General features: G+C 60.8%; 2 protein-coding genes across 2 annotated transcripts in view; both read left to right on the forward strand.

The window, feature by feature from the left end:
• Window positions 1-6,631, forward strand: part of DNMT3L (DNA methyltransferase 3 like) — a 20,665-nt gene extending 14,034 nt beyond the window's left edge. The window contains exons 12-13 of the mRNA XM_039245454.1: window positions 4,118-4,203; window positions 6,203-6,631. Coding sequence (XP_039101385.1) covers window positions 4,118-4,203; window positions 6,203-6,368 — 252 coding nt within the window. The 3' untranslated portion in view covers window positions 6,369-6,631. The remainder of the gene's footprint in view (window positions 1-4,117; window positions 4,204-6,202) is intronic.
• Window positions 6,632-11,584: 4,953 nt separating this feature from the next.
• ICOSLG (inducible T cell costimulator ligand) lies at window positions 11,585-21,574 on the forward strand. Its single transcript, XM_039245409.1, is given in 7 exon segments — window positions 11,585-11,750; window positions 13,630-13,670; window positions 14,480-14,842; window positions 15,748-16,044; window positions 18,094-18,259; window positions 19,143-19,177; window positions 20,055-21,574. Coding segments are annotated over 7 exon segments (927 nt in total). The 5' UTR covers window positions 11,585-11,736; the 3' UTR covers window positions 20,066-21,574.
• The last annotated feature ends 6,390 nt before the right edge of the window (window positions 21,575-27,964 follow it).

The following is a 27,964-nucleotide window of genomic DNA, read 5'->3' on the forward strand; positions in this document are numbered from 1 at the left end:
GCCGCGCTGCGGTCAGGGGGGTGGTCTGGGGGGTGCGTGCCGCGCTGCGGTCAAGGGGGTGTCTGAGAGGTGTGTGCCGCGCTGCGGTCAGGGGGGTGTCCGGGAGGTGTGTGCCGCCCTGCGGTCGGGGGGGGTGTCTGGGGGGTGCATGCTGCGCTGCGGTCAGGGGTTGTCTGGGGGGTGCGTACCGTGCTGTGGTCTGGGGGGGGTCTGGGGGGTGCGTGCCACTCTGCAGTCAAGGGAGTGTCTGAGAGGTGCGTGTTGCGCTGTGGTCTGGTGGGGGGTGTCCAGGGGGTACGTGCCACGCTGTGGTCCAGGGCTGGTCGGGGGGCCTCCCCGGGACACGAGGGCTTCTTCCCAGCCCAGCCCCCAAGCCTCCTTTTCACCCGGCTCGCGAAGGTCGCTGTGCTCCTGGGAAACAGACCCTTCAAGGTGGCCTTGGATGGCATCCCCTGCACGCTGCTCCCGCCCTTCAGGACAGGCCGGTGTGGGCTCTTCATTCGTGCTCATGCACACCTCAGTACACATTACACACAGGCACACGCCACAAACCACGCATGACGTACACACTCCTGCACACACATGAGCACCACATATGAGCTCCCGCACACACCTCACACCATGTACACACTCCCCGACACACCACACACCACATACATGCTTCCACACACACACATGAGCACCACATATGAGCTCCCGCACACACCTCACACCATGTACACACTCCCCGACACACCACACACCACATACATGCTTCCACACACAAATCACATCACATATGAGCTCCTGCACACACACCTCACACCACATACACACTCCTGCACACACACAACACACCACATATGAGCTCCTGCACACGCAGGCACTCCACATGTGCACACAATACACGGTGCACACACCACACACACTCACTGACAGCTTATGTTTTTTTCTCCACCAGCCCAACTCCTGACCGCGAGAGCAGCCGTCCTGGGCTGACTGGCTCGGGTCCCCGGCAGCCCAGCCCCCCACGGGGCAGCCCCCGGTGGGGCCCGGCGCCCCCCCCCCCGCATGTCTCCCCCACGCTCAGATGCGTACAAACTCCAGCGCAAAGCCTGCTCGCTGCCTGGCGCGCCGTGTCCCCCTGGCCGGCCCTGGTTGCCCCGGGACGCCGCATCCCCGTGCACGCAGATGTGCCGCGGGCTCCGTCACTGAGCCACCGCCCTGCACGGGCCTGTTCTGCGTGGGTGTGCTTCGTATGGATGTAAACAACATATTTGATCTGTTCCCATTAGTGGGAATAGGCTGCTGTGGTCTTGCAGTCTGATAAATGAGACCGCGCCACGAGCCGTGTGTGGGGACGCCCGTGGGACGGTCCCAGAAGTGACACTGCTGGGCCGAGTTGTGTCATGCTCGCTGCTGGCCCACCTGCCCAGCCGGGCTGCCCCGGCCCCCGGCCCCCGGCCCCTGCAGGGACGCGGGGTGTCCCGTGCAGCCTTGCTGTGTTCGGCCCGTGCGTCACTGCGCCCTCCTCCCCGCGGCAGTCAGGACCCTCCTCTTTGCCGTCCGACTGGCTGTGACGGGCACATGACACGCCGACTTCTACACTTTGCTTTCACTCCTGTCTCCTTGGGCCACCTCACGGAGCACAGTCGTTTCCGGTCGATCCGATCCGACGTTCGGCCATGTGAGTGCTGGTGTTTTCCCCCAGCCTCACACCTGAGAGGCACGTTTCCCTCGTCCCGTGGGGCAGGCGCCCTCGGACGAGGGTGGGCCGCAGCCGTGCCGGGATGCCCCCGTCTTGTTTCCGACTTCCACGGAAGTGTTTCCAGCCTTTCCCTACGAAGCTGGCGCCGGCTTTTAGGTTGAGGTTGATATAGTTCACTACGCTAAGGAATTTTCCAGAAGTTTCAGAGATTCCCACGTTTTCGAGTAATCTCATCGAGAATATTGTTGGGGCGCCTGTGCGGCTCTGTGTGTTTGGCACCCGACTCTTGATCTCAGCTGAGGTCTTGATCTCGCAGGGGTCATGGGTTCAAGCCCAGTGTTGGTCTCTGCACTGGGCGTGAAGCCCGCTTAAAAAAAAAAGGCTGTTGGATTCTGTCAACCGTTCTTTTTTGCGTCTGTGGAGACAGTGAGGTGATTTCCCCTGTTGGTATATTAAGGGGATACAGTCCGCTGATGGGCTCCCAACAAGGAAGCAAGCCGGCTCCTGGGGAAACCCGCTCAGGGGCGCATGGTTCTTTTAATGGCTCTTTTCTGAACGCTGGCGAACCTTGCCTTTGGGACTTTCGCCGGGAGCAGCACAAGGGAGCCGGCGGGTGGTCCTCCGCGGTCTGTCTCTGCCCCGTCCGTGCCTGGACGTGGAACTTGCTTCGTGACCTGGCGAAGCCGGCTGGGTTGACTGTTGCCGCCGCCGTGCTAAAATGGCGTAGCGCTTCTGTGGAACAACAGGGCTTTCCGTCCTTTCTGAGATCAGTTTGGTAATTATGTTCTCCCAGAACACAATCCATGAATTAGTTTTTTAAAATTTATTTTTAATTTTTTAAATGTTTATTTATTTTTGAGAGTGAGAGACAGAGAGAGAGTGGGGAAAGGGCAGAGAGAGAGGGAGACACAGAATGTGAAGCAGCTCCAGGCTCTGAGCTGTCAGCACAGAGCCCCACATGGGCCTCGAACCCACGAACTGGGAGATCATGACCTGAGCTGAAGTTGGACGCTTAACCGACTGAGCCCCAGGCACCCCCTGTGAATTATGGTTTTAAAAGTCATTTTCGCAGGGCTGAGAAAAGTGTTCCCATGATTCTTCTACCTTCCTCCACGTCCATGGTTATTCTTAATCATTAGCCAGTCTGGAATTTTTATTTTTTTATTTATTTTTAAAATTTTTAATGTTTTATTTATTTCCAAGAGAGACAGCATGAGCAGGGGAGGGTCAGAGAGAGAGGGAGGGAGACACAGAATCCGAAGCAGTTCCAGGCTCTGAGCTGTCAGCACAAAGCCCGACGCAGGGCTCGAACCCACGAACCATGAGATCGTGACCTGAGCCGAAGTCAGACACTTAAACGACTGAGCCACCCAGGCGCCCTCGGGATTTTTAAAATAGTGACACGCCCACCGAGAAGCAGCCAGGGCCAGGTTTGTAGGCTGCATCATCTATCAAAACACAAACACGCAAACAGTGAGTGAGTGATAGCGGGTCCAGCCACAAGGTTCAGGTTCCAAACTGGACGCGAGTTATCAGCACACATAGAGCCCAGCAAAAATACTGACTCTGGACTGTTTAGCGCACACGTTTGGGAGGTCACAGCTGGTCCCAAATCAGAAGGCCAGAAAGGGACCTTTCCACACTTTCTGCGATGGCTCCCATCTTGCTGTGGAACATGGTTCATGCCAGAGGGGGGGGAAGTTAGGCGTGCTGCCTCTTTCGGCTCTGGCTCTGGCGAGTGCCGGGCCGTCTGGTGTGTCTCTGCCCGTGGCGTGTCTGGGTGCAGGAGGAGGCTGGTGTGTCCATGGGGGTGGGTGGCAGGGGGGCTCGGGGACGGTCCACACGGGACTCTGTGGACTCAGGGAGCAGGTGGGGTCGGCCTGCCTCGTGTTGGGTGTCAGGGACAGGGGGCTTCTTGCCTCAGTTTCTCCTCTACGTCTTTCTCCCTTCCATGAATCCCCCTCCCATTGGTGGAAGGTCTCCCTCCCACCCCCTCCTCCATCCTTCCAGCGCCTTCTACAGAGACTGGGACCCCGGGGTCCAGCAGCCCGCGCGGCTCCTGAAACACCCGGCGCTTTAGAAAACCCTTTGTCTGCCAGCAAAGCCTTTCATCTTCCAGAGGCGAAGAGAGTCTTGGCTCAAAGACAAAGGACGTCTTTGTCCTTCGGGGAAATGCGCGTCGGAGCCGCAGCCGGTGGGGAATCCCTGCCACGTGACCTCCGGCAAAGGAGAGTCTACTGGTTAAAAGTTCCAGTGATGCCTCAGCTTCTTTCCCTCAGAAGGTGATTTATAAGAAATCAGATGTGAGATGTGAGCAGCGGAGACTGAGAGACACCGTCCTTCTAGAGAGGGGGCTGAGGCCCCCGGGCACGGTGGGGGGGAGGTCATTGCCCAGGCTACCCTGAGCCACGGCCCATCTCCCTCCCTCAGGCCGACCCCGTGACCATCCAGGACGTCTGTGGCAGAACCGTCCAGAACGCCGTGCACGTGTGGAGCAACATCCCAGCCGTGAAAAGGTGCTCCCCGCGAGTCCCAGGGTCGCGGGGCACTTGCGTGGGGCAGGGACGCCGGCCAAGCACCGGCTTCGCCAAAGAAACTGAAGTCTGGGGACAGTTTTCTAGACAGAGCCATGCGTGGGCAACCTCTGTGCCCAGGTCAGGGGCTGTGTCGGGCGGGCCTTCCCCCCGCCGAATTCTGGGGTGATCAAGGTCAGGAGACCTTTTCCCAGCTTCTGGCTCCACAGCTGCCTGAGGCTGTCCCCCCAGGACTTTACAGGGCTCCCTGGGTCCCGGGAAGGGCGTCTACACTCCCGGACACCCGTCACCGGGCCCTCCACAGCCTCGGGAACTCTGCCTGCCCCACACATGCACAAGCGCTCACACTCACACTGCCTGCTCACACTCATCCTCACACCACACACCGCTCACACTCACTCACACACCACACACCATTCACACTGCCTGCTCACACTCATCCGCACACCACACACCACTCACACTCACTCACACACCACACACCATTCACACTGCCTGCTCACACTCATCCACACACCACACACTGCTCACACACCACACACCATTCACACTGTCTACTCACACTCATTCGCACACCACACCTGCTCACTCACACTGCCTGCTCACACTCATTCACACACCACACACCGCTCACACTGTCTGCTCGCACTCATTCACACGCCACACCTGCTCACACTGCCTGCTCACACTCATCCACACACCCACACCGGCTCACACATCCATACCCACTCTCACACACACACACCTGCTCATACTCTTTCACACACTTGCTAATGCATTTACATTCACCAGCTTACACTCATTCACATACACAACTACTCACAGCCCCCTGTTCACATTCACACACCTGCTCATACATTCCTATTCAGCTCATGCTTATTCACACACCCACCAGCTCACACTCATTCACACAACCATACCTCATTCTCACACCCACCAGCTCACATCCATTCACAGACACAGGCTCACACACACTGTCACACTCACACAAGCTCACAGTGCATTTCTGGGCTGTACGAACAGCTCAAACACACCAGGGCTTAGACCCTTACACTTACCCCTTCTCCGCTGCCAGAACATTCTTGGGACTATTCATTCTCACAAGCATCGGTTGGCCAGCCCCCCCAGCCCCAGCCCCTCCTCTGGACAGCTTTCTGCTCCTAGAACACCGGCCCTCGCTCATCTGTCCTCACCCACACACTGTGCCCCAGAGCCCCTAAGGACACGGCCGCCCGCCTCCCCAAGGCCCACACCATGTGGCACCTGCTCTGTGGTGAACCAATGTTGACAACAACCAAGCTAAGCCACATCTTCTGACAGCGAGTTTCTGGAAACTTCTATGCCCCCCACGTCCCAAGTCCAGCATTCCCCAGCTTGCGGTGTGGCACGTGCTCAGGGCAGGAGCTGCCAAGGCTTGGCGCGTGCCAGACCCACACCAGGCTCTGTGTTCAGGTGGAGCCAAAGCGAAGCAGCTTTCCAGTGTTTTCAGACACGTTTAGTGTCAGCCGCCTCCTCTCCCTGCCCTCCTCCCCCTTCACTCCCCCGGACCTCTGCGGGCGGCGCCTGGAGGGGCGGGTGGGCGCCTGGTTCCCGGAAATAAAGCTGGAAGCAGCCATCTTCACCTGGGCGTTCTCCTCCAGGCCCGTGTCTCCACAGGGAGGACAGAGCCCCTGCTCACAGCTGAGACGGCAGCTGCCTGTGGACAGCCACGGCCGTGGTCAGCCCTCAGACAGCAGGGCTGCCCTGGGGGAGCTGGGCCCGGGGGGGCGGGGGGCGAGGCGTCCAGCCCCTGGGGCTCAGGACTGCTGGTCACTCCACACGGGCTGGAAAGCTCACGGAAGGTGGGGGTGGGGGGGGCGCCTAAGACTGTTTATCTCCAAGGCCTCGGGATAATCGGGTGGGACCCGGTGCGCCAGCCCCTCCCCTGCGCCCGGGAGCCTGTGCCGGCGCTTGGTGATAAGCCTCCTTCTCTCCTTTGCAGCAGGCATTCAGCCCTGGGTTCCCAAGAGGCCCTGTCTTTGCTGGCTCAGGACAGGCAGAGAATGAAGCCCCCCACCCAGGGGCCGGCCGAGCTGGTGAAGAATTGTTTCCTCCCCCTGAGAGAATATTTCAAGTATTTTTCAACAGGGCTCACTTCCTCTCTATAAATGATTCATTTTACCATTAAAAAAAAAAAAAAGAAAAGAAAGAAAGACTTCCTAGAACAGGGCAACTTTCCTTGCATAGTTTCTGTTTTTTCCTCTTCAAATTGTTCTTTTATTTGAGTGACTTTGGATTTCCCAAGGTTGCCCCAGACAGATGCACCTCCTTCCCGGTGTGGAGATGCAGGCGTGGCCTGGCCCCGCCTCGTGGGGCCGAGGTTCTCGGCCTCTAACCGTGGACAAGACCTTGCTGCTACGAAGCTGCTGGAAATGTGTGTGTGCCGGTTGAGAAGTTAAAATATATTTATTGTGGTTGTGACTGGTCGTATTCTGGTGTTTTTATGTGCAAGGATAGCCTTTCTTTTATCCCAAAGGATGTGGGGGTGAGTGTGAGAAAGATGGCGGGACAGATTGTCGTACGTGGGTGTGGCCCGTGTTCCCCGTGCACCTGTGGCCCTGCGGGGGCGGGACTGCCTTCGGCTGATAGTGAAAACCGCTCACACTGAATACAGCCGTGGCAAACATCCCAAACCCTCGTGAAGCGTGGGCTAGGACGGTTAGTGAACAGAGGGAGAGCGCACTGAACAGACAGCACAGAGGCCAAGGCCCCATCCACGTTCAAGGCCGGCAGCCACAGGTGCTCGTGGAGCCAGAAGGACTTGCCCGCAGGAGGCGGGATTCCGCTTGCCGAGGCCCCGGGGAGGACGGAGCCGTTGCGGAGCCTGGACTCAAGCTGGCTTCCAATCACACGTAATGAATCCTAAAGGGCCCTTTCCAGATTAGCCAGAAAACCCCCCAAAGTGATGTAGACTTAATCAAACAGACCCAGCTTGTCCTGGGTGAGGGAGCCTCCGGGCCCACACTGTGCGGAAGAAAAGTGGGGTTAAAATTGGACCTTCTCAAGATTAAAAAAAAAAAAAAATACCTTGAAAGAGAATAGAAGTTGTAATGGTTAATTTTCTGTTGCGACTTGGCTGGGCCATGGGGCCCAGACATTTGTTCAAGCGTTATTCCAGACGCTTCTGTGAAGGTGTTTTTTGGATGAAATTGACGTTAATTGGTGGACTTGGAGTAGAGAAGACTGCCGTCCAGTATGTGGGTGGGTGCCGCCGGCTGAAGGTCTGTGTCTCCCCCCAATTTATGTTGAAATCCCAACCCCCAAGATGATGGCATGAAGACGGGGTCTTGGGGAGGGGCTCCAAAATGGGGCCAGTGCCCTCGTTGGAGGCCTCAGAAGGCGCCCCCGCGCCCTCAGCCACATGAGGCTGCACTGAAAGTGTGCGATGAGGAAGAGGGCTCTCACCCGACCCTGGGGCCTCCTGACCTCGGACTTCCCGTGTCCAGAACCACAAGCAACACATTCCTGCTTTAGAAGCCATCCAGTGTGTGACGGTGTGTTCCGGCAGCCCCGTCGCACGAGACGGGGGCCCCTACCGGTCCACCGAGGGCCGAATAGACCCCGGCGACATCCTCCGAGCGGGAGTTGTTCGGCAGGTCACCCGTGGGCCCTCCTCCCCGGGGCTCCGGCCAGCCGGTGCAGCCTGCACACTGTCAATTTGTCAAGCCTTCGTAATCCCATGAGCCAGTTCCTTGAAATAAGTTTCCCTCTGTGTATATATGCATGTCCTACGGGGGCTGCTTCTCTAGAGAAGGTTGATTAAGACAGAGGTCTTAACTGAATCCATAGGAACCTTCTCTCGTGGGTGGATGTGGGGGGCGTCAATACTGGGCTTTGACGTCACAGGTCTTGTCCCCAGGGGCGACTTTAGCAAGATCTGTAATGGAACAGAGGCTACAGAAGCCCCAGAAAAAGGGTGGGGACAATGTCACACAAGCACAGGTAGGAGCTTCCCAGTAGGTCAAGTTCTGGGGCCAATCTGGCAAAAATGCGTGCTCATGACAACACCTGGCCGGGCGGGGGGAACTCTGCACCTGACAGCTTCCACCCAGGGGACCGGTGCTGCGGGGCTGACGTGTTAGTGTCTGCTTTTGTTGTTGTTGTTAATTTTTTAATGTTTATTTATTTTTGAGACAGAGTGCGAGCGGGGGAGGGGCAGAGAGAAGGAGACCCAGAATCTGAAGCAGCTCCAGGCTCTGGCTGTCAGCACAGAGCCCAGTGTGGGGCTCAAAACCATGAGGTCATGGCCTGAGCCTAACCGAATGAGCCGAATGAGCCACCCGGGCGCCCGTAGTGTCTGCTTTCTATCAGACTCTCCCAAGTAGGGGCCCAGAGCTGCTCAAACAGCTTGACACCATCAATTCTCAAGTACCTCAAAATTCTCCAATTTTGAGGAGAATCCCACAATCCCACCCACAGATCCCAAAAGATGTCCCTGTTCTACTCCCTGGAGCCTGTGAATGTCACCTTATAAGGCAAAAAAGATGCAGCTGATGTTGTGAAATCAGGATGAGGAGACTGTCTGGGATCATGGGTGGGGGCTAAATGTGATCACAGAGGCCCTTATGCGGGGAGCAGGGGGAGACTTGACCTCATACAGAGGAGAAGGTCCTGACCCTGGAGACAGAGAGCAGCTGTGAGCCGAGGGAGCCTGGGGCCACCAGGAGCAGAAGACGGGGAGGGTCCTCGCCTCAAGTCCCTGAAGGAGCTCTGATTCCAGACCGCCAGCCTCCAGAACTTTGAGAGAATACATTTCTGTTGTTTAAAGACCCCCAGCTTGTGGTGATTCGTTATGACTCGCCCAGGAAACTGACACACCACCCAGCAGAAAGGGTGGGCTCCTTGGGACCAGCGATGGCACATGTCAACAGCAAGGGCTGAGCCGGACCCCAAGGACAGCTGACAGGGGGCCTGGGTCTCCTGAAGCGAGTGCAGCCGGCTCCTTCCCCGTCTGCACCAAGAACTTCCAGTTCCCAGCACAAATACAATTCTGCTTGGTGCCCAGGGAGGCAGAGAGGTTCTCTCTCTACACTCGGCTGACTGTCCGAGAAACAGGGTCATGGTCAAGGGGAAGAACGGAGAACCTTCTCTTAACTGCGGGAAGCCTTCAGAAGGGTGTTCTGTTTCACCATTTGTCTTAAAACCCTCTGTTTGTGACCCACGTTCCAGTATTGGTGTGAATGTTGTGTGTGTATCAGCTCACAATAACCACATATTAAGTCAGCTGCTTTTTTTAAAATTTTTATTTTTTTAATATTTTATTTATTTCTGAGAGAGAGAGAGAGGCAGCATGAGCAGGGGAGGGTCAGAGAGAGAGGGAGACACAGAATCTGAAACACACTCCAGGCTCTGAGCTGTCAGCACAGAGCCCAACATGGGGCTCGAACCCACAAACTGTGAGATCATGACCTGAGAAGCTGGACGCTTAACCGACTGAGCCACCTAGGCGCCCCAAGTCAGCTGCTTTTTTGAGGAAGGTGTTACAACTGTCTCCACTTCACAAATGGGAAAATGCAGGCACAGAGGAGTTAAGTAACTTACCCCAGGTCACACAGCTCCTGAATCCAACATGCACTTATCAGGCTGAGGTTCCTGGGGCTGGTCCTGGGTGTGCCCTTCCCCCAGACCCCAGTCCTGCCTAGATGTCCCTCTAAGCCAGCATCCGCCCTCCCTGCCACTTCTCTGCCTGCCCAACAAACAGCGTGTCCCTGGTCCTGAGTCCCCATTCTTGGCTGGGCTGCAGCAGCACTTGACTCTCTGGGGTCTGGGACAGGGTCGGTGGCTGCTCAGGAAGCAGAGCCTGGTGCCTCCCCACCAGCCACAGCCCCCCTCAGCTCTGCAGAAGCCTCTGCCAGCCTCCTCCCTCCCCCCTCCCCGTGGCCCTGAGGCGCTGCCCAGGCTGCACTGAGGGACCGCGGGGCGCACCCGACTGGGTCCCCTCCTTCCCTAGCCTACGACTCCCGAGGCGATTGCACTCGGGGCCCACCCTCTGCGCCCCCCAACCACACCCGCGGAGGGGGCTCCCCGGGGAAGCTTCCGGGGGTGGAGCGCCACCCAGGCTTCGGTCAATCACCGCAGCGTAGCCGCCCCCCGCCCAATCAGAAGGAGCCCCGGGGTTTGTGGGCGGGGATGGACCCGTGAGGCCGGGGAGGTGGAGGTGTTCCCGCCCGGCGCTCTCGCTGGGCACCCGCGGGAGATGCTGGGGCTGGGCCTCCCCAAACCGGCCCTCCACTGCCAGCTGCTGCCAGCCCAACGGGGCAGCAAGGCCACCCACGTTATGTCCCCTTCCGGACCCGCTGGGCCCGAGCCGGGGCCCCTCCCCCAAGCGTCCCCGGTCAAGTTCAAGATCAAGTTCAAGACCAGCGCAGAATATGGCACTGGTTTTCTGGTTCCGGGAATAGGAAGCGCCCTGAGACCTCTCTACGATTTGATTAACGCCCACACCCTGCTCTCCTAGCCGTATCTTACCTTTCCTGGGCCCCGGCTCCCGCCCCCACACGCCAAGTTCAGACGACCGGCCCTCTCTGGCCACGTGAATGGAGTCCTGGCCTGGCCCCTGGCCCTGCCCTTCCCTGCGAAAAGGGAGGGTGGCCGCGCTTGGCCAGTTTAAATCCTCCACCCCCTTTCCTAGCCGGCCCCGGGGGCGGGGGGGGGGGTGAAGCCCCGGAGCTCAGGACCGCGGGCCTCACCCCTCCCCTCGGGGTCGCCCCAGCCTCCCGGCCCGCATCCTCTCCTGGTTTCCACGGGAATGTTCACTTTCCAGGGGCAGAGATTCTGTCTGGTTTTAACAGCTGGTCCTTAGCGCTCACAGAGGGCCTGGCCCGCGCTCGGCGTGCACGGCGTGCACTGCGTCTTTCTGAACGGACGATGGGCTGCTGGAGGTGGCGGGGCTCAGGGGACCCCTCCTTGTCCGCCCTCACCTCACACCCTGCCTCTTGCCCTCCAAACGCCGGCCTCTGCCCCCCCCCCCCCCCAATCTGGACGTGGACGTTCTGCCCGACACTGGAGGGCAGCACTTGGCCTCCCACGGCCCCTCCAGCCCCTCCAGCCTCCCGCAGAGCATCTGGCCACCCTCCTCCCCGGGACCACGCACCCCCCCCCCCAACTCCCAGGGACACCTACAGCGTCCAGGTCCCAGGCCCTGCGCCCAGCAGCTGGCAAGGACTAAACTTTGCGGAGCCTGTGACTGAGCTTCCGTTCTTGCGAGCCCCGCCTGCAGCCAAGGTCGTGGGAGGGTCTGGCCAGGGGGTGGGGTCAGAGGCGAGGCCTGGGACGGGGCCAGGGAAAGTCAGTTCTTGTGATTCACTTAGCGCAGAGCCGCGGAGGCGCGCAGTCAAGAGCTGGGCTCCCGCGGCCCGAGGTCCTTCTGGCTCCGAGGGCTCCCGGGGCCCGAGGTCCTTCTCGCTCCGAGGGCTCCCGGGGCCCGAGGTCCTTCTCGCTCCGAGGGCTCCGGCGGCCCGAGGTCCCGCGCCCACCATGAGGCTGGGAAGGTGAGTGTGCTGGGGGACCGGCTGTGCGGGTGCAGCGGAAGGAGAGAAGCCGGCGCTGGGGCAGGGAGCAGCTGATGGCCGGAGGGGCCCCCGCTCACCTGGTGGCCCAGGCCGGAGCGCCACGGCGCCCAGGGCCCTACCTGCAGGCAGGTGGCGCCCGCCCAGTGGTGAGGCGGCCACGGGGGACCAACGGCAGCGTGTGGGTGTGTCTGTGGCGGGTGCCCGCCGTGCCAGGGCAGAACGAAAGCTAACGGAGCGCAGCCGGGCCGCACCAGCGGGATGAGGGCGCCGGCCGCCCGGAGGCAGGGCGCGACCGGTCGATCCAAGGCCGGCTGGTGGCCACCGTGTGACCTGCCCTCCCGCAGGCAGAGCCGGCCCGGAGTGGGGGTGCAGCTCGCACCCCTGCTCAGCTCGCGGTTCCCGGTGCCAGCGGGAGCCCTGGGTGACTCTGCCAGGCTTTGGGTCAGACGCCCCCTTCAGGTCAGGCCGGGGGCGTGCCCGCCTTGACAAGCTGGCGGTCACCCAGTCTCCCCAGTTATAAATGCAGGTAGTTACAACCATTTTCTCAAGGAGGAAAACACGTCCTCATGGTCACCCACATCCCAGAGCCCGGGGTGTCGGCTGGGGGCCAGGTGGGACAGCAGGGGGCCCAGGGAGCACCCAGGAAGCAGGCAATCCCGGCTCCCTCACCGGAGCCCAGAGCCCGTGCTTGTGCCCCATGGGGACCCCAGATAACTGGCCCCCTGAATCCTCAGTGAGAAGGGGGGCTGATGGGCACCACAGAGCCACCAAGGGGCGTTCGCCACTCTGTGTTTTGGAAGGTTGCTCCGACTCCAGGGAAGGGGGCTGCGGTGGAGGTTATGGGAGCCGTCCCGTGAGCGGGAATGGTGGCCCCAACAGGGACAGTGAGAGAGGACGGACGCGCCTGCAGCCCGTGGCCTCTGGCGTGAGGGGGCCCCTGGTGACCTGGCCCAGCTGGGCAGGACAGCAGCGCAGTTTACTCGGCAAGGACATGCCCCTGTGCACATTCAGACGACAGCTGTGGCGGGCGGGGCAGGGGTTTCCAGGGGTCCAGAGCTCAGTGGACACAGAAGCCTCAGAGGCCTTGCTGGAGGAGGCGGCGGGCCCAGGCGCACCGGGTGTGGAGTCTCCTGGGTCAAAGGTCGGGGTCGAGGCGACTGGGAAGTCCCCAGAGGGGTTTGCTGGCCCCGGGCCACCAGACGTGGTTTCAGAACAATTGGTTTCCATCTTGTTCCCAACGCTGCCCTGCGTTCTGCAGACCCGCTGTGGGGCACGCTGCGGCCTCTCTGTCCCCGCAGACCTAAATGTAGCTCTGGCTACAAATACCCTGAAGGTGCTCTTCCTTCCTTCCTTCCTTCCTTCCTTCCTTCCTTCCTTCCTTCCTTTCTTTTTTAAGATTTATTTATTTTTGAGAGAGACAGAACACAAGTAGGGGAGGGGCGGGGGTGGTGAACAGAGGATTCGAAGCAGGCTCCAGGCTCTGAGCTGACAACAGTGAGCCCGACGCAGGGCTCGAACTCACAAACTGCAAGATCAACCAAAGTCAGACACTTAACCAACTGAGCCCCCCAGGTGCCCCTGAGAGTGTCTTTTTCTGATTTCACACCATCTCCTGGGATCCATCCCCAGAAAGGCCTGGCCGGCACGGGGTTGAAGGCTGTGGCTTGGGTGGCTCTCACCACCCATTGAGCTGGCTGGTGGCTCAGGACTTGCTGTGCGGTGGGGGGGGGGGGGGGGGCACACACATCCAATGGGTGGGGCTGTGGGTGTGTTCGTGCTCCTCTGTGGGCCCGGCCGCCATGGCCCGCGAGGTTTGGGAGCAGTGGGAACTAACCCCCTTCTGGCTGTTTCCTTCCAGCCCTGGAATTCTCCTGCTCCTGTTCGGTGCTCTGCAGGCCAGTAAGTTCAGGGGGCTCCTGCTGGGGCTGGGGATGTGGGTGCTACCTCACCACTGCCCTCCTGGCCTTTCCAGGGTCCCTAAGGGAAAGCTGGGCCCCGGCGGGAGGGTAACGTGCGGATGGAAGACCACGAAGGGGCTGCTCGTGCAGCCGCCGGGGCTCTTGTGTTAGTGCGCGTTTACCGAAGGCAGCTTTCCAGCCCGTCCGCGTTCCAGACGAGCTGGGGCTGCCGGTTCCTCTCGGCCCCTTGGCCCCTTGGCCCCAGTCTGCCCCGAGGAACCTCCAGGACCACCACCTTCCAGAAGAGCAGAGAACAGCGATTGGGCACCCGGCTGAGCCTTCCAGGCCCTGGGGCTCAGCAGGGGTGCAGGCCTTGCGCGGTGGCACGGGTGGGCCCGGCTCTGGACCCAGCACGTGTGCGCACGGCGGTATAGCGCTGGCACTGCGGAACTGTTTTCTTTAAGTGTCTGAGTTAAAACAAACAACAACTTTTTACTCTGAATTAGTGATAAACACCCAAGAAACGGCCCACACTGTGCAGAGCGGTCCTGGGTGCCCACCTCTCCCCCGACTTCTCCCGCAAGGGCAGAGATCCGCGTCAGGCCGTGCAGCGCTTTCCAAAGCTGTCTGAATTTCAAACACGCTAGCACGTTCCTACATCTATTTGATTAATGCATTCCATTTCTACTGAAAGGAGTCAGAATAGGTGTTTGACCCTTGCTACCCAAAAGCCTCCCTCCCCCTCGTCGGAGGACTTTTGCGGGCTGGGCACCAACCGTGGCGAGTCAACTTAGTGCTTTCTGACCACAGCAGATATTCAGGAGAAAGAAGTCAGAGCGCTGGTGGGCAGCGACGTGGAGCTCAGCTGAGTTTTCCCCGGAAGTCAAACCTTTGATCTAAATGACCTTTATGTGTACTGGCAAATCAGTGTCGTTGGCGGACCGAAGACCGTGGTCACCTACTACCTCTCCGGGAACAGCTCCGCGGGCCACAAGGACAATCGCTACAGGGACAGGGCCCGGCTGTCGCTGGAGCGCATGACGCGCGGCGACTTCTCTCTCCGTCTGTACAACATCACCCCCCAGGACGAGCAGAAGTTCCACTGCCTGGTGTTCAGGAAATCCTTGGAGTTAAAAGAGATTCTGGATGTTGTGGTGACGTTACACGTGGCAGGTAAGACCGCGGCAGCTGACGGACCCAGCCCACCCCGGCCTCAGTCCCAGAGGAAGTGTCATTGAGGCCCCCCCTCGGCTCGTTCGCCCGTGTCTTCCGTAAAGAACGCCTGAGTCTCTGCCCGCGGGGTTCTGTCCAATGAGGGGGAAGCTGAACTGGTTGAAACCTCACTCAGCTCCTGGGAAGTGTTCTGTGGCCCGAGGTCACGTGGTCTCACAGAAGAACCCCCCCCCCCCCCCACATCTTGCCATCTTGGCCTTAAACTCTCCGACTCAACTCCAACTAGATGTTCTTTTTTTTTTTTTTTTTTAATTTTTTAATGTTTATTTTTGAGAGAGAGTGAGAGACAGAGTGTGAATGGGGTAGGGGTAGAGAGAGAGGGAGTCACAGAATCTGAAACAGGCTCCAGTCTCTGAGCTGTCAGCACAGAGCCCAACGCGGTGCTTGAACTCACGAACCGCGAGATCATGACCTGAGCCGACGCCGGACGCTTAATTGACTAAACCTTCCAGGCACCTCTCCAACTAGATGTTCTTAATGAAATTAGGAGAGAGTGCTGTGAAGCCTGCAAGGAGATCAGAATTTAGGAAGAAAATTGAAGTCCACCAAGGACGCAGCTCGGCAGAGAGACGGGTTGTGTCCCCTGAGATGGCCTGCAGGCCTCCCGTGTCACTGGAGGGTCACACAAGCCCAGCCTGCTTGGATGGGGGAGGGGGTGCCCGGCTCAGAAGGCCTGCCTGGGGGCAGAGGGGGGAGGGGGAAACAGCGGCGTGTGCGGGCTGCCCGGCCCACGGTCAGGGGCACGCTGGGCCGCCTCCCCGCTGACCTGGCCCTTGGCACCTGTGCCCCTCCGTTTCTGACCTTCAGAACCTGCCTCCCTCACCACCCATCTCCCCCTCCTGCAGCCAACTACAGCATGCCCGTGGTCAGCGCCCCAAGCAGCGCCTCTGAGGACAAGGAGCTGACGTTCACGTGCACGTCTATGAACGGCTACCCGAGGCCCAACGTGTTCTGGATCAACAGGACGGACGACAGCGTGCTGGACGGGACCCTGCAGAACAACACCGTCTCCCTGAAAGCGCGAGGCCTGTACGACGTGTTCAGCGTCCTGACGATCCCGTGGACCCCCAGCGCGAGCGTCGGCTGCTGCATAGAGAACGTGCTCTTGCACCAAAACCTGACGGCGACCCCCACGCAGGCAGGTGAGGTCCCCTGGGGTCTGCCTGCTGACGCCAACCCGAGCCCGTGGGCCGACGGTGACTCAGGGGGGGCTCCGAGCCAGAAGATGGCTGAGGCCGGCAAGGTGGCCGGCAGTGGCCGCTGCAAGCTGGTAGGAAAGGGGTGGGGGGACAGGCAGCCCTTGATGACAGAATCCACCACGGCCGCCGAGGGCAGGCATGGGGCTGGGCGCTCAGAGCACGTTGCTTCACTTAATCTTCGCTCTCAAGCTCAGGGAAGGTGACTCATTTCACAGGAGGGACTGTGAAGGAAGGGTGTGTGGGGCCAGGCGGCGGCGGCATCAGTGTTGAAAGCTATGGCCCAATCTGAGCCTGCGCCCTGGAGGGGCTGGAGCGCACCTGCCGGGACCCGCCCACGGCAGCCTGGCCGCAGGCTCGGGGCTTCCCCGTGGAAGCAGTACAGGCAGAAGACTCCTCCCCAGAGGCCACGGGCTCTCTCAATCTGCGTTCCCGTCACTAGCGTGGAGATGACAGGTCCCCCGCGGGTGGAGGTGGGCGGGCTCCATGGGCCCCCCACGCCCCTCAGGGCCCCGTGAATGTTGTAGGGGGAGCAGAGGTCCCAGTCCCGGCCTGTGGGAGCCCCAGTGGCCGTGGTGCAATCGTCCGGAGCACAAGCCCCCTGAGTGTGGGCCCTGGAGCCTGCGAGGGTCACTTGCTTCGAGGCTGGCTCTGCCCCCCAGGAATCCTTGAGGGGCTGACATCTTCCACCATGAAATCAAGGCGAGGCCTTGTGACTCAGGGATCACGGTCTCTCTGCCCAAATGGACCAAGACAGGGCTATACTCAAAAGCCCGCCTCTGCCCACTGCCTCCCAGCCAGCGGTCGCCCTGGCAGGCAGCCCCGGCCACAGGTGGAGGGGAACCAGAAGGTTCTCTCAGGGCTGTGGTGTCAGCCCCTGCACTGTGGGTCGGCTGGGAAGCCTGTAAAAGCCCCTGTGCCCGAACCTGTAGGATTCGCACCACTGGGCTAACTGGGCACCAGGACGTGTTTAAAAGCTTCTGGATGATTCTAAGGTGCATTCAAGGCCTAGCCACTGCATGGTTTCCCCCAGTTTGGAGACACATGGGGCATTTGTCACAAGCTTCCCTTCCTTGTTTGCCCGGGAGAACCACTTTCCAAGGGGCTAAGCGATTGCACGTTAAGACAGGAGGTATGAGCCCCTCATGCATGTTCAGGGTTGGGGGGGGGATGCAAAATGCTGCAGCCACTTTGGGAAACAGTGCGGCGGTGCCTCTGAAGGTCATCGCAGCATTTCCGTGTGAGCCAGCAATTCCGCGCCACGGTGTGCAGCCGGCAGAATGGAAAGTGGGCTGACACACTTGTACACGGATGCTCACAGCAGCAGGGCTCAGTCAGCAAACAGCGAACGATGGACACTTCCGTCCAGGCGCTAATACCCACTGACAGGCGGACGGAGCTGGGGGACGCTGTGGCCAACGGGGAGCCAGAAGGGACCCACGCCGTATGATTGCATTTAAACAAAATGTCCAGAATAGGTCAATCCTTAGAGACATGAGTGGGGGCCGGGGCGGGAAAGAGCAGTGGCTGTCGATGGGAACAGCGTTTCCTTCTGGAATGATGGAGAAGCTCTAGACCCAGGCAGTGATGACAGCCGTGCCCCGTTAGAAATGTACCACATGCTGCTGACTTGTTCACCGCGTTAGGTGACTTTCATCTTGTTGGGTTTTTTTAAAGCCATCTATAAAACTAAAAGAAAATAATAATAAGTGACATTAAATTGCATTAAGCATTTTTTTTAAATTGAAAGGGAGTCTGTGCTTCCCACCTGCCCCGCCAGGTGCCGCCGGAAAGGGCTGGGGCTCAGGGTCTCACAGTAGAGCCGCTCCAGGTAGAGCCACTCCCACAAGAGCCACAGATTTTAAGCATCACAAGCAAAGCCATGGAAGCTCTGAGGCATCGGTGTCTCCTCGGCCCACTGCTGCTCAGGATGGAGGGGTCCTTTCCTCCCCTCCTCACGCTCTAAGTCTTGCCTTGTTTTACTCTTTCTCATAGAAACGTTCACCGGAACCGAACACGGCATCACCGAGAGCCAAGCCGATGCCCCGAAGAAACAAGGTGCAGTCCTCAGCGCCCTTCTCGTGCTGGGCGTGGTCGTGGTCGTGGCCGTGGCCACAGGCTGGGTGTGCCGGAGCAGGTGCCCCCCGCGGGATCCGCGCAGGTACCAGGCCAGGCGCCGGTCGTGGGTGGTTAGCGTCTGTTGTTGGTGGGAGCAATTTGCCCTTTTCAAGACGCGTCAAAGTTCTGCGAGATGTTGCCTTCCTGCGAAGCGTGGCTTTCATAGCATTCACATTCGTGAGTGCTGGCGGCTCCTCCCACTCCGGGCCGTGGGTCCTGGACGTGGCCCCTGATGTCGTTGGATGAGCCCGGCTCCCAGCGGGGGTGGGCGTGCCAGCTTCTGAATTTAGAGGTCAAGACAGGGCTCATTTCTCTGGAGGCCGAGCTGCCTTCGGTCCTGACGAGGCTGTTGAATTCTGGCCAGACTCAAAGACAGATTTAGAACGGCTGGGTGTTGACCCTGCGAAACAAAGCAGAACTCCCAGAGGAGGCAGAAAAGTCCAGAACATGAACATGGTCACAGCCGTGTGAACCAGGGGCATAGGGAAGTCCCTGGGTGGGGCGCAGGGAGGTCTCCCCGGCTCAGCCTGGCGGGATCCTCCGTGGTGCTGACAGAGTTGGGTGTCTTCTGAGAAGGTGGGGGCACGGGGAGCGCTGGTTCCCCGACGGAAGTTTCCACGTGCTACTGGAGTTTCTGGTCTGTTGCCAATGCCATTGTCCCAGAAATACTGCCCACGGCCCACGGCCCACGCCTATCTGGCCAGGCCCTGGGGAGGCGCCCCGAGTCCAGGGCACAGAGCATCTTAAAGCACCTGCTGAACTGGCCTCTTACAGAGCATCTTCCCAGAAGCCAGGTGGCCCGAGGGACCTTCCCCTGTGGGTCTGTCCCTGCCGCGGTGCCCAGGGCCTCCGGGGACTCTAGAACAGGGCCTCTCTACCCGCTGCTGCCCCCGCCCCCCCTGAGTGTTTCTGGTTTGTTCCCACAGGAGCCAGGCTGCAAGACCAGAGCAGACGTTCTTCGGTGAGTTTGCCAAGAGGGGAGGGGGCCCGTAGACAGCAGGTGCCAGTTTCGCGAGCGGATGGCTGGATGGTGGCTTTGTCAGTGTTGGCCTTTGGCAAGCTCCCCTTGGTGACCGGGAGATGGGTGTGGACATTTTCAGAGACACGATGAGCCCCTGGGGAAGGCGTGTCACACTTGTCCCCTTTTGCATGGAATCCTATCCCCAGATACACTTGCTGACGTTGGGTTACAGAATTTTCCAGACATTCACAAAAGCAGTGAGCCTGTGAGGATGACCCCCAGGCACGTCCGCCAAGCTTCACCCCTTCTCCCTGGGCTCCCTCCTCCCTCTGTTCCCCACCCCACCCCCACGGGGGTCTCCGGGGAGCCCAGACACTTAGCCCTCTGTCACAGAACAGTTATTCCGAGAGGCCAGCAGCCCGCTGTCGCGGGAGCAAAGGGCAAGTGATTCCCACCCAGTTTGGGAAAAGCGTCCACACACAGAGCCTCCAGTTTCCCACGTGGCAGGTGCCTCGGGCTGCAAAGAGCAAGGGGCCTCAGAGGCACCGCTGGCCTGCACTTGACCCACTGGGCACATGACCACAGCTCTCTGAGCCCCGTCTGCACCCCTGTGAGCCGTGCTCGTCTTGGGGGGGCCATGCTGGGCTGAGCCTGGTCACACCCGAGCCCCTGAGGCCACGCGAGCCAGCTTCACACAACTCGCCACACCCTGGGGCCCATCTGCTTCTAGAGCCACTGAAGGGCCGCATTTGTGGGTGTTCAACGTGTTCGGTGCTCTGTGGGCACCATCCTCCGTCCCGAGAAAGCAGCCGCCCGCCCCCGGGAGGAGAGAAGCAGGCGCGGGGCTCCATGACGCTCTTTTCTTTTCCTTTCCAAGACCGAGTCTGACGAGAACCCCCCCATCCGGCGCGTGGACAGGGTTTCTGTGAGATCCCACCCGGAGGAACGGCGGACGGCAGCTTGGGAATTGACTCCGGCGGCCCTGGTGGCCACGAGGGACGGCCAGCCCCCACCGGCGCCTATGACAAGGGGGCTCCATGGACACGGAGCCTCTCTGGCCTGGAAGGGACACGTGGGGCCACGCCCGATCCCAGGGAGAATGTTCCAGGTGCCGCCCCAATCCTGGAATGAGGACCTTTCCTAGGGGCTGGCAGAGCCACCCACACAAGCGCCCAAGGGAGCAGGCTCCCCACCTCTGCTGCCAAGTGCAGGGGGAGAGGGTGCGAGAAGGTGGCTCTTCCCCCCCAGCCCCTGGGGCCCTCGGAACCCTTCTCGGTATCAAAAACGCATGGGGGTTTTGGGGGACGGGAGCTTTCTGAGGCCAGAGGAAGGGCGCCTCCCTTAGGAAGGCGAGAGGCATGCTCGGTCTCCTCCAGCACCTTCCCTGCTGGGCGGAGGTCACTCAGGGCTGGTGGTAGAGGCGCACGTGCAGGGCGCCCACCCCTCCTGCCCCCGGAGATGCAGGGGTGGAGTGTGTGTGTCTGCACGTGTGTGTGAGTGCGTGTGTCTGCACACGTGTGTGTATGAGCGTGTGTGAGAGAACATGTGTCTGCACGTGTGTGAGAGTGGGTGTATCTGTGTGTGCACGTGGGTATGAGCATGTATGTGAGTGAATGCATGGGTGAGTGGGTGTGTCTGCACACGCATGTGTATGAGCATGTATGTGAGTGAATGCATGGGTGAGTGGGTGTGTCTGCACACGCATGTGTATGAGCATGTGTGAGTGCATGTCTGTGCACACGCGCGTGTGCATGTCCAGAATGCAGGGACGGGTCAACACTGCAAAACTCCTGAAAGACCCCCTGGGAGTTGGTTTTTCTCCAGGACCTTCACTGGGAGGGACCCCTGACCTCGTTTGTTTTGGTCAAAAGCTGGATTTCCTGCTTAGAACGCACCGTGGAGTTGTTTTGAGAAGGCCGTCTGCTGCTGGGGCCACGGTGACCGGAGCGGGGCACAAGCAGGGACTCAGAAACTTGCTCAGGCAGGACTGGGGACCCACGTCTCCAGCGGACCTGCACTTCACCACGTGGCCAGCGAGGGCCCTCCCCCTGGCGCCGTGGCGCACGCAGGGGGCGCTCTTCCCGCGCAGCGGCCGTGGTTGAAACTGCAGCCTGAGTCCCAGGCCACCCTCTGCACCTGTCGCCCCGGCCTCCCTGGAACCTGCACGGCTGTCACGCAGCCCGCCGGGCCCGGCGGGGGACCGGAGATGGGCGGTGGCCCAAGTCCATGCAGGGGTGTGCGGCCCGTGGCCCCGACCCTCGCCGCGTGGTTTCCGCGCCATTGTCCCGTTTGAGTCTAGCAGCTGACGTTTCTGGACGGCTGTGCACAGGAGGCTGCCCATCTAACCCTGGTGAGCCTGCGGTCATTCAGCGCAGATGGGGGCGTGACGGGCAGAGCCAGGACTTGTCACTGGACACCGCTCGCTGTGTGTGTTTGTGCTGGAACTGCTGGCCCGGCGGTCCCGTGGGTGAGCTGCGGGTGGCACCCACACTATACCCAAAGCATTAGGAGAGGCGTGCTCCCAAAGGGGGCCGAGAAGGTCGCGGACTGGCATCCGGAGCGAAAAGCAGAAGGACAGCTTGGGTGCGGGAAGGGGGGGCGGAGCCGCCTGCAGCCTCGGGCAGGGACACCAGCACAGCCCCTTTCCTGGGGCCTCCCCAGAGCCCGGGCTGGGGGTCCCGCTCCTCCCGCAGCCACACCCTGCTCACCGGGCGCCCACCAGACGGGGCAGAACGGGGTCTGGGTCCGGCTCTCCCCTGTCTGAGCGGACTCCTCCCTGCGGGAGGCGCGGGCGGCCGGCTGCCTGGACCCCCAGCCGCTCCCCCCGCCGCGTGTCTGTGGGTCTGCCTGGACAGCCCCTCTCCCTCAGGCTGGGAGGGTGCACGGTGATCCGCGCCCTTCAGCCTGGATGGCACTGTCCGCTTGTTACACTGTGCTGTGGACGGGCCAAAGGCCAATGTTTTCATGTCTGCTTCTGGAAACCAGATTTACAAGAATAACAGGATGCAAGTGGTGTGTGTGTCCAGTGGCTTTGGTCAGCGTAGCCGGCGCCTGCACACTCAGCTCGGCTCGTCCTCACTGTCGGCCCCGGGGGCTCCCTCAGTTAAGCGTCTGACTTATAGCTCGGGTCGTGATCTTACAGTTCGTGGGTTCGAGCCCCACGTCGGGCTCTGTGCTGACAGCTCAGATGTCTGAGACAGCTCAGTGTCTCACTCTCTCTCTGCCCCTCCCCTGCTCACACTGTCTCTCTCAAAAATAAGCATAAAAAAAAAACAAAAAACAAAAACACCTTACTGCCAGCCTAGGGACCCTGCCCCTGTCCCATTGGTTTTCACTCAGGAGAGGTGTGTCCCGCAGGGGACACTGGGTAAGGTCTGGTGGCATTTTTGGTTGTCATACTTGGGGTTGCCACCAGCCTTTAATGGGTAGAGGCACGTGAGACGGCCCAGCACAGAGAAGTAGCCACGTTAGAGGTCAGTGGTCAGAGTCAGAACCGTGCCTTCCATAATCACCTTCCAGTGGGAGGTGGGGTGAGTGGGGCCCCGCCTCCTGTCCCCCTCGGCGCTGGGGCTCCCCCGCCAGTGGTTGTCTGGCTGGCGTCGGTGAGCGGTTCCTGGTTAACAGGTCCAGGCTGGGGAACGTCCTCGCTCAGGGCTGGGAGCCTCCCTCCCACGCAGCTCCGCTCGCTGCGGGCCTGACCACGCAGAGCCTGGGACCTGCCCGTCCCCGTGCCGTCAGAGCCTGGCCGGTGGGCGCTGGGCACTGCTGTGGGGCAGAGGCCCCGCCGGACCCCCGAGCCTTCGGGAATCCTGCTGCCCACTGCACATTGCCGGTGCAGCGAAGCCCGCGGGGAGGTGGGGCCCAGGCCCGCAAACGCGGTGGTTCAGCGCTAGGGGAGGGGACACGAGAGAGCCGCCTGTGTGACCTGGGCATGTCACTCCTCCCTGCACCTCGGACTCCCCTCCCGCGAGGTGCCTGCAGGCTCCTGCCGCTCAGATGCTTCCCACGACCGACTGCGGCGACTGCGGCCATTCTGTGTGCGCCTCCTCCCCGGGGGAGGGCAGCTGTGGCTTTAGAGTGCCGTTCAGGCCTGGGCACCGCACGAGAAGGCCCCAGCGGCTGGCTAGGGGCAGAAGCCAGCAGGCCGGCTCCGGGCAGCGCTGGGGACCCGCCCAGCCGCACATCTGGTCTTCGCCCTCCTCCACGTCCGGCTTTCCAGAAGGAGAGAAGGCGGCTCTTCTGATCTGATCTGAGACAATTCTGTCCTTGGAGACGGAGTCCACTCTGACCAGGCACGTTAGAACCCACGGCCCAGCCCGCGGGCCGCCGCCGCTTCCTGAGTGTTCTCTGGCCCCTGCACAGCCCCCTCCCCCAGCCCCTCCTGCCCTGGCATCAGGTCTGCTCACTCCCCCTCTCCCAGTGAGAGTCCTTTTTTGTGAATCCAGGCTGGTCCTGCCTGAACCAGGGAGAGGAAAGGAGCTGGGCGGGGGGGGGGGGGGGGTTGACTGTGAGGAGGGGTAGCGCAGCCCAGCTCCCAATGTGGGGGGTGGAGCCCGAGCCCCAGGGCCCAGGGGGCTGTAAGCTGACAATCCAGGGGCCTCCTGGGCCGTCGGCCTGCCTTCGGTGTCAGAGGCTGAGCTGGGGGGCTTCTCCTGCCACGGCCCCTGTCGGGAGGTGCTGGGGAGGACCCTGCCCCCACAACATGCACGGACAGAAGCTCTGATGCCCAGGTGCCCAGTCACATCCCACCAGCCGGCTCCCTGTCCAACCAGGGGGTGCTGGGCCCTGCAGCAAAGGCCCTACTCCCTGACCTGGGCCTGGCGGAGGGAGGAGGGGCGTCCGAGCCGAGACTGGCCAGGGCCCTCCTTCCCCCCTGTGTTCTTGCCACCGTGCTCCCTCCACCCTCCTCCCTCCCAGGGTCTTGGCCTGAGCGCAGGGCTGCACCCTCCCCTGGGAGAGTGTTGCATCTCCCTGTGCCCCCGACGACCCCAGGTCTGCGAGGGCCCATGGTGGGCTGCTGTGAGCAGGGCCCCAGGATGGCAGCGGACCCCTGTCCCGTCAGAGCGGTGGCTCCCAGGCTGGGGGGGGTGTCAGCTAGAGGGGCCTGCGGATCTGCACTCAGGGAGAGCAGACACCACACGTGTGGTCCAAAGTGTGACCATGAACTGACCCGTGGGGGGGACAAGGGGACAGCGAAGACTCCTGCTCTCAGATCCGGGCTGAGTCCCTCCTTCACGTTGTCCTTGAGCCCAGAGGGTGACCAGGAGGTAACGGGCAAACACCAGGATTCAGCAAAATACAAGCCCAGGAGCTGGGGGCCCGGCTGGCAAGGGCCAGGTGGAGGCCAGGAGTCGGCGAGGGGCCTGGGGCCTGGCGGCTTAGGGACTTATTCTTCCTCCATCTGGAGGCCGCAGCCCAAGAGGAAGGTGCTGGCGGGCCAGGTCCCGTGGGTGCTCAGGGGAGGACCCTCACACACCCCTCCAGCTGCCAGAGGCTCGCAGCCCCTCCTGGATGAGCAGCGCCCCCTGTCTGCTTCTCCCTGAGCCTGTGTCCTCCTCCTGACCCAGGCTGACCTCAATTGGACTCAGACTGGGGCGAGGGTGGGGGTGGGGACACGATTCAACCCAGTCCAGCGGCCAGAGGAGGAGAGGAAGAGGGAGACAGCAGACAGGGGCCAGGGAGCGAGTTAGGAAAGCGCAGAGGGGCCTGGGCAGGGGTCCGCAGTCTGGCTGAGGTCCAGGTACACTTGTGCTCCCAGGCCTGGGTCTCAGCCCTGTGTGATAGCCCGCACGGTCACAGCCCGCATTCACTCCTCTGCAGGGAGCACCTACCTCGGGCACACCCAGCGCTGAGTCCCGGCCCTGACCCCGACCCTGAGCCGGCCAGAGTGCTGCCCTGCTGCTCACCCACTGCATGCATCCCCTTCCCGCGGTACCACTCACAGCCAGCCTCTAACGGTGGGGACCACACTGCAGCCTGCAAGGGAGGCTGACGGGGGGACGGGACGGCCCAGCCGCACGAGACCCCCAACTTCCTTAGGGCCCATCCCCCTCCCTGCATGTGCCGCCCACCCAAGGACACGCACTCTGGATGCCCCTCTGCTGCAAAGAGTGCTGGGAAACAGGGCTGGTGCCTCCAAGGCTGAGGCTGGAGGAAGCCATGGTGTGGACAACTCTGGTGGCCAATCCCAGAGGTGGACGGGGACAATATGGCATGTGGCTACCAGGGAGGGGCTTCTGGATCAAGACTCACTAGGCTCTGGAGGACTGAGGTCTAGCAGATCCTATTCAACCGCAAACATCAGACTCTGTCCTCGGTGCCCCCCCCCCCCCCGTGAGACCCCCTCACTGGCAAAGAGCAGAGAGGCTCACGGAGGCCAGCCTCTACCTGGCCAAAAGGAGGTCAGCCACCTAACTCTGGCTCGGGTAGAAAAGTCCCTGATTATATTTCACCCCAGACTCCAAAATCAAGAGGCGCTAGAGCCACACTGTGGTTTTTAGGGGACAGATAAGTTATTTTAAAAAATCACTTCCCAAAGAAACAAGGGTGGGGGATGGATTGTAGAGCCTTGGATGTAAGGGATTTTCTCAGCTGTAAGCGAGGCAGAGCGACCACGCAGAGCCACGGCCCGTCAGAGGTCTCGGGGCCGTGCTGACCGTGAACAGTGCGTTTAAGGCCTGGTGTGCCCAGACGTGACAGACACAGCCATTCCTCCCCTAGAGGGGTGCAGTCTGTGCCCCGGACTCTGCGGCTCAGGCAGGGGTGTGTCGGGCAGGGGGCTGCCGAGCCCACCGCTCGGGAAGGCGCGGACTCTCCCCCTGCTGCCTGGCAGCCTGGTGCCCGAGCTCGCCACAGACTTTGCACGCTGCCCTCAACCCCGGACAGACGGCGGCTGGGGCTGTTTGCACAAAGGGGTTCAGCATCTTGGGTTCTCGGGCAAGTTTCCACTTACTCCTGCGACTGTAACCACCATCCGGAACCCTCTACTCGTGTTTTAAGAACTGATTGGGTTTTCTGTCCGTCCTCAAAAAAAACCTCCAAATTTGAAAAAGAAAACCAGTTCCTGTGATGGGGAAGGAAGACGACTCATGTCAGCACCTAAAAGCGATCGGTCCCTCCGGGGACGGGTACAGGGTCCGGCTGGCGGGAGCCTGTGAGGAGGAGCCTGCACGGTGTCCTTGAGGACAGGGAAGCCTGCGTGGGAGGGCTGCTTATAAAACCTACTTAACGATGGAACTAAGCCAGGAACCCTCTTTCCTCTGTGATAAAATAAAGCATCAAGTGAAGGCTGGTAGTAACGTGAGCCAATAAAGGGCACAGTCAAAGAATCACTCATTATGAGGTCTACGTCTGGGAAAGGCTACTGGCTGCAGATGGGGGACCCACGGTCGGCGGGGAACCACAATTGAGGAGGGACCCATGGTCGGGGGGCCCACAGTGGAGGGGAGACCCAAAGTCACAGAGGGGACCCACAGTCAAAAGAAGACTTGTGGTCAAGGGGGATCCCAGTTGGTGGAAGACCCAAGGTCAGAGGGGACCCACTGTGCCCCGAGTCCTGGGTCAGAGGGGACCCACCGTGCCCCGAGTCCTGGGTTGAACAATCGTGACACAGAATCTGAGTGGCTGTCAACAAGGCATTTCGCTCGAGGACTTCCTGGAGAGGCTGCCAGCTGGCGCCCCAGCCTGGAAGTCCTCGGGGCAGCGGGGCCTGTGCACCGGAGAGCAATTGAGGTGACCATTTGGCTCCGGCTCGCATTCTGGGCTTCGGGAGTGTGGCTCCGAGCCGCCCAGCATGACAAGTGTGTTAGTCAGTGTGCACCTTCCGTGTGGCCAAGCACTCTTGACAAACATTGGCCAACAGCCACAGGGAAAACTGCAATGAAACCCAACCTGGTTAGAGGAAAAAGCAACAGACTTTTAGTTAAAATTACCTCCCTGAACTTCCTGTCTGTTTTGGGGCCAGAAAGAGGAAGCGACACTTTCATAGCCCAAGATGCCAGTTTGGAAAGGACCCTCTCGAACTTGCAGGGTTTCCCAGAGCAGGCCCCTGGCACTCCTTCCGGAACAGGGAGAACTGGGGGGGTCTCCCCAGTTCCCACGGAGGCACGGCGCAGCTGGGAGCCAGGGCCCGCGACAGCCAGTCCTGCCCACCGGCTGGGCACTCGGCCAAGTGACTCAGCCCCTCTGTGCAAAATGGAGGCCTTGCCCGGAGCTCCAGGGCCTCTGCGGGGACAAATGAGAGGGCAGCCTCTTGATGGAACTCCTGGGGCCCCCAGAGAGGCTGATGGTGTCCCGCGTGGAGGTGGGACCAGTGAGGTCAGGGGAGGGGGCCCCACATCCCCCCGGGATGCTGTGGGACTTCAGCCGTGTGCCTGGGGCTGCCCGCGGGGCCCCACCCAAGGGAGGGCCTGTCGGGGGCCACCAGCCGGCCAGGACGGGCGGCCACGCTCTGGGTCGGTCCCTGCCGGACCACAGGGTGTCCCTGGGCCCTGCGATGTCGGCGGATATGATTCTCCGCGTCACTTGCAGATGTGAGCCCGGCGTCAGGTGGCCCGGGGCCGCAGCCGTACAGGGGAAGGTTTAGACAGGAAGCCATGGGCAACCGAAGGACACGATTACACAAATATACAAACCGGTGTTTAAATTGTTTGCATCAAATTCCACAACGCTTGCAATTTTTTTTTTTCTGGAGAAAAAAACAATCCAGAACAGCTGGATTCCCTCCTCTAGATGCTCAGGCCCAACCTCGTGATCTCACTCCGCAAACGAGTCTGGGCTCGTTCGTTC

The sequence above is a fragment of the Hyaena hyaena genome, unplaced genomic scaffold (genome assembly GCF_003009895.1).
Source record: "Hyaena hyaena isolate Hyena2069 unplaced genomic scaffold, ASM300989v1 scaffold_254, whole genome shotgun sequence".
In the NCBI taxonomy this organism is placed as follows: domain Eukaryota; kingdom Metazoa; phylum Chordata; class Mammalia; order Carnivora; family Hyaenidae; genus Hyaena; species Hyaena hyaena.